Source organism: Limulus polyphemus, unplaced genomic scaffold (genome assembly GCF_000517525.1).
Source record: "Limulus polyphemus unplaced genomic scaffold, Limulus_polyphemus-2.1.2 Scaffold569, whole genome shotgun sequence".
Lineage (NCBI taxonomy): Eukaryota > Metazoa > Arthropoda > Merostomata > Xiphosura > Limulidae > Limulus > Limulus polyphemus.
In genome coordinates, this window is record NW_013666179.1 from 415,442 (window position 1) to 421,411 (window position 5,970).

Consider the following 5,970-nt stretch of genomic DNA (forward strand, 5'->3'; position numbering starts at 1 on the left):
CTACTACAGAAAGTAGGAACAGAGAATGAATCTCTTGCTAAACTCATATTCATGGAGCTGAATGATGCATGGAGTGAATTTGAGAAGCAGCCACAACAGAACCTGGTCTAGTTGAGGTAGAACTGTACTGGTTTTCAGTAGTGGGGCCCATAATGTGGTGAAGGATGCAGGTAACGCCTCACCAAAGAAGCGTACTTCTTGTATACATACAGTATATCTATAGATATATATATATGTGGGTAAATAGAAAATTATGTTACTGTGTATATAATGGAGAAGTAAAGTACCATATCTCTGTGATTTTACTTCCCATGAAACTGGTGACTACCCTCAATCTTATGTCTTCATTTCAATTTTTGTTGTTGTTCTTTGTGACTTTGAAGATTGTTACATTCCTAATTAATGCCTTTTGACAGCTATGGTATGCAGAAATGCATGTGGCTAGTCTAGAAACAGAACAGATCAGTCTAATATGGTTTTCTTCTCTGTGAGTACTACAGTTGTTATTAGTAGGTAAATGTCAATATCCATTTCTTTGTGGCTTAACTTAGGTGTCTCTCTCAGAGAAAAACAGATCATATGGTGTTTTGAAATCTCAACAATTTGTTTGTTGTTATTATTTATTATTATTAAGATGTAGTAAACTGTGTGTGTGTGTGTGCATGTATGAAATCTACTATACAAACCACAAGTAGAATTTTCTATAAAAGCTGGGAAACATTTTTTAAGCTATGTTTACTATTTGACTCAAGGATTGAATATAAGTAACCTTACATAAGCTTATTTATTGGAACTTGAAGTAATAAAATTTTATCAAACTCTTTGTTAAAGGTAGTGTTTAGAAATACAAGTTCAGATCTTTTTGTCACATTGGAGGTACCATGTATTACAAATGGCTTGTATAGAAAGATAAGTTATTTCCCAGTTTGAACTTTGTGCTTAGACAGCCTAATGTGTGTGTATGTGTCAGTTTTGTAAGTGCTTGAAAGCGATATAGTGTATATGTTCATAATTGTTTGTAGAGGAAACAGTCTATAAATATGTGATTTATAAACCTGTAATTGAAATATAAGTGTGATTTAAGAGAATTGTATTTCCTAATAAAGCAAATCAAGTTCAGAAGTAACATTGTTACAGGGAAGGTTCGAACTATTATGTTTTGAGTTCCCAGTAAGTACATGAATGTTCATGTCTAAAGTTGTTAGGCACTAATTTTGTATCTTTACACTGTTTTGAGATGGAAAGAAATGGCAGCAGAGTATAACAACAAAGAAATATTTAAAATAGTAGATAGTTGTTTTGTTGGCCATTCTTTAGTATTTATAGACTGAAAAATCCCATCAAAAATTCAAATGGAGTCCCATTCTACTATATGTAAAGAACTAGGTAAATTAGCATAAGATTTAAAAGTTAGTCTTTGTATTTATAGTTTATTCAAAAGATGTTGTTAAGAGTCAATGGCAGATCTAGGGTTCAGTCTTGGAAGGGGCCACCTAACTGGAGTAGGGGCACCAAAAGTGGATGAAGAAACAAAAAAACAAAGATTGGTTGCATCATTTGAGTCTCTATGTAATGTATATAAAAACAAGTGTGTAGACATGACTTCAGAATTCAAAAAATATGTTCCTCATGTGCCCGAAGCCCCTTTATTGGCAGTCTTGTAAGGCATCCATCCTTGAGCTTGTGTTTTTCCTGGAACCCAAGATATTTATTTAGACTCATAAAATTCGTTGCTTAACAAAGTGAGCCATGGGAATAGTGCACCTGATGATGCAATAACCATGGGTGCAATTTGAATTTGAATGATTTTTCATCCTGTGAAGGCCACAAGTATATTTGAATCAATGGATGTGTAATCCAGTTGTAAAGTGCACATTTTATAGCTCATAGCATACTAGAAGGTAAGCATATGAATTGAAAACAAAGGTCGACTTATGAACTTCAGCCAACAGAAATTGACAGATGAAAAAAAAATTTCCATACTTGTATTCAGACACTTACATGTAGCAATTCAAGGATCTTACCCCTCCCTTATCTGCCAGTAGTGAGAGTATAAGAAAGTTGTCTTACACATTTGGTGTTTTTTTTGTCTGTTTGAAAATGTTTTTCAAGGTGTGTTTCATTGATGTGGTTAAGATGAAGAAGCCCAAATATTACATTAATATTAGGTCATTGTCACTTGTTTTCTATATCTGGATTGCTATTGGTTAGTTTTTCTCTGAATTAATTTTATTTGTTCTTAATAAGAAGAGACATAGAAGATATTTTTGTTTCTTAATATAGAAATGTATGTCACTTGTATGTTATAAACATATTCTGCTTTCCTAGTGGTATTATGTTGTTTTCCAGTTGTAATATGTGTTGTTGTTTTTCCTTTTCAAGATTATTCAGAGTGTTTATCAGCTACTCCCTATGCTCAACATCTGGAGTGCTCTGTTTTAGTGTGGGTATGGAGCCAATGTGACTTAGACTTTGTTTCAAACATTTTTAAGGTGTGTTTCCTTAAAACTTTACATTCCTAGTAGAGATGTCATCTTAAGCTTCTTTGTTTGAATGTACTAGTTACACTTTCCACAACCTGCTTTTTTGTGTGTGAATATATTTCATTTAAAAAGAATAATCTTTTGTTCAGTTTTGCTTGTTTGACATGAGATATATCAATAAGGTATCATAGGCACTGAACTGGAATTAGAACTTGTTTTCAGAAAGTAATCAAGTTTTTTTGGGTTTTTTATAATCATTTGTCTATTTACATATATGCTGATTAGACACAAGCTGTTCCTTTTTAAAATTTTGAGAAAATTATATTTAACCATAGGAACAAATAACATTGTCAAATATATCTATCTGATCCAGAGTTTAATCCACCCATATCCCAACCATATGAAAACTGTAGAATTTTGAAAGGTTTCATTCTTTTTTTTTTTAATATTTTCCAAGTCTACCAAGAATTATTCCAGTAGAAATATGCTGTTCTTTACATGAAACAGCATTTCATAAATTTTAATGTAGTGTACATCGTAAAAATATTAAAACATTATTTACTAAAGGCAACAGTTGTTTGGCATAGAAATTCAAAATAGTCATGTAGTAATATGGTGAACAAATGAACAGCTATGAATGAATATAGTGAATGTCTTAAAAAATATTTTCCAAGGATGCTTATTCAGTATTTTTAGAACAATTGTTTTCAAAAAGATGAAATTTTAATTGTGGAGTAAATTTATTTTAATGAGAAAAACAAAAATTTTGAAATTAATGTTTTTTAGATATTCAATTCTGAATATGCAAAACTATTGCCTTCTAACATACACACTTTCACCAAAATGTATTGTTGTTGAAATCAAAAAAGTTTACACTCCCCCAGTAAGAGTATTTTTATCTGCACAAACCTATATCACAAATTCAAAATTTCAACCATTAATTTAATATCTATATAATGTATCATTACTTAAAATATCCAAATATAACAATAATACTTGATGTGAACACGAAAAAAAAAAAGATTTCCCTATAGTCTGTTTTCATTATATGGCATTAGAGAATTATATAAAGGTTCCTGTCAATCTTAAACTTCCTAATAGAATAACAGACACTGAAGATTTAATGTACAAATACAGATGCACTTGTATATATAATTTTTTTTAATGAGTTATTTGTTAGTAGATCAAGTGCCAAAATTATTTCTTTCCTTTGTTGCTCTAATAGTAAAGTCATTTTTAGTACTTCTTTATAAAGCTAACTTATTTCTGGTTTTGATTTAACCAGTTCAACAGCATTTCCTTGTAGGTAATTAATAAAACAACTTTCTTTGGCTTAACTTCTGAAATAATTGCCAAACTTTTGCATTTACTTGTAATATTTTTTTATTAATAGAATGAGTGTTCTTTACCATTATTTTTAATGTACCATGCACGTGTTGCTGCTATGGGAAATGGACATTCCATTTTGTTCAAAGATTATTTTTGCAATATCTTTGAACTATTTTGTAGGATTTTATGTTGGTGCAAAAAATAACATCAAGTTGGCCAAGTGTTGACTTACGTTACATTTAATTTATATTTCTTGTTTTTTAGCATTAGAGGCTTTTTGTGTTGTAAATATGTTGATATATTATTAGTTAGAGTGATTTTGACTTGAAAATAAGAAATATATTACCTCAAATAATCAGGAAGATAAATCTCATTCCCTGTTTTCCGTCGATGTTTCCCATTCTGTTTCTACACCTCATTACTGTGAAGTATAGAAAGACTTCTTGTTATGGAGATTTGAGTATTTTGGTGTTTAATTGCTAGTGAAAATCCCCCAACATGATAATTAAAAAGCAACAACCCTAAAGTTTTTTGCAAATAGATTATGTGATTGTAAGTTGTACCATTTGAATTTAACAAGTTATTTTCCTTGTTAGTAAAGAAGTCAAATATTTTTTAAGCCATTGTTTCAGTGAGAATCTTCAGACAGGTAGATGCAGGAGTTACTACAAGGGAATACCTACATAGTAGAGTTCCTTGTTGACTATGTAATCCATACTGGTGGTTTTGAATTGGAATGGAACTAGTATGGAAAAGTTAAACATTTTTAACACACTTGCTTTCCTGCACAGTTACATATTCCACAATCATACAACCAGTAATGACTGTGTAGCTGTTGGTAAAGCTGGATGGAGAGATTTGTTTGTTAATGTTCAGTACTAGCAGGATTTTTTGCTCCCATCCATGTTAAAGGTATCTAGGCTATGATTGGAGTACATACATTTATTACAATGTTCTTGATGATGTTTGTGGATCAGTTGTACAGTTCGTATAAAATGTTATTGTTCTTCATAATTTGTGTTACAATTAAGTGGACAAAGTGGGGGAGAGAATATTTATATGTTTTAAGTGTTGTAAAAGTGTAAAACTGAATATTTGAAGTTTATGTAACAATCATGACATACTTCAATAAAGTTCTAGTTTCATTAGTCACACCGTAAATTACAATCAAAAATGTTTGAACGTTGGATTTACTTTTCAGGTCATTTTCACTATACCTATTTCTCAACCATTTTATCTTGCATATTTGTCTGCTCTGTTTACTAGCATTATATATGAACCAGGTATCTTATTATTTTGAAAAATGTATTGTCACTTTTGGTGTGGCTATATAAATGTTGTGAGCAATAATTTTTCTGGATACTGTCCAGTTGAAATGGTCAAGTATTTGTGACTGTGTTTAGAAGTATCAAGCTTCCCTGTAAATTAGGTGAGCCAGTGGGCAGTTTAAAAACCACTCCAGCCATTCCAGAATTAGTTATTCACATTGTGTGAACTTTTGAATGGAATTTCCAAATATTGTAAGCTAGACTTGTTAATTAAAATGTTTTTCTTCACAACTCTACTGTACAATCCTTTGAGTAGACTGCAAAAGTGTTGGAGATGTAAAGAAATTATTAAAATACAAGCAAGTTTGACATTTTATTATCACGCTAGTAATTATTATCATATAAACGTACATACACTTAGCATGTTAAAACAACAAGACTTCTTTTTGGTTGCATCTGAGATGTTCATAATGTGGAGAAATATTACAAAATACAGAAAAAAAATTATATTAGTTTATGCATTATTCATATAGAAACAACAAACCAAAAGTTAAAATGTCAAAAAAGCTCCTAATTCCCCTTTTTATCAACTGGTCATTACCCACAATTTTTTTTTTCAACAAGTCAGATTTCTGTAGAATATTACTTTCCTTTTAAAAAATAAAAAAGTATCATTTGACAATCATTGCAGCAGATGTTTTATAAAAAAAAAAAGTAAAACTGTTTTAAGTTTTTACTTTTGAATCTAAACTACTATAAAAACTTACTGAGTCAGCTTGTAGTATTTTTCTCAACTTTGTCTTTGGTTATCTGTATTATGCGATAACTTGTTATTACATATAATAATCACATTTTGTGTTAAGTAGACTGTATCCCTTGGTGGGTCTGCA

At 30.5% G+C, this 5,970-nt stretch overlaps 1 protein-coding gene across 2 annotated transcripts in view; it reads left to right on the forward strand.

Annotated features, from left to right (window-relative positions):
• LOC106459159 (cyclin-G-associated kinase-like) overlaps positions 1-5,371 on the forward strand; it is a 65,609-nt gene extending 60,238 nt beyond the window's left edge. For both annotated transcript variants that reach the window (XM_013918752.2, XM_022385587.1), the window contains one exon: positions 10-5,371. In XM_013918752.2, the coding sequence (XP_013774206.1) occupies positions 10-111 (102 nt within the window). In that variant the 3' untranslated portion in view covers positions 112-5,371. The remainder of the gene's footprint in view (positions 1-9) is intronic.
• Positions 5,372-5,970: the final 599 nt, after the last annotated feature.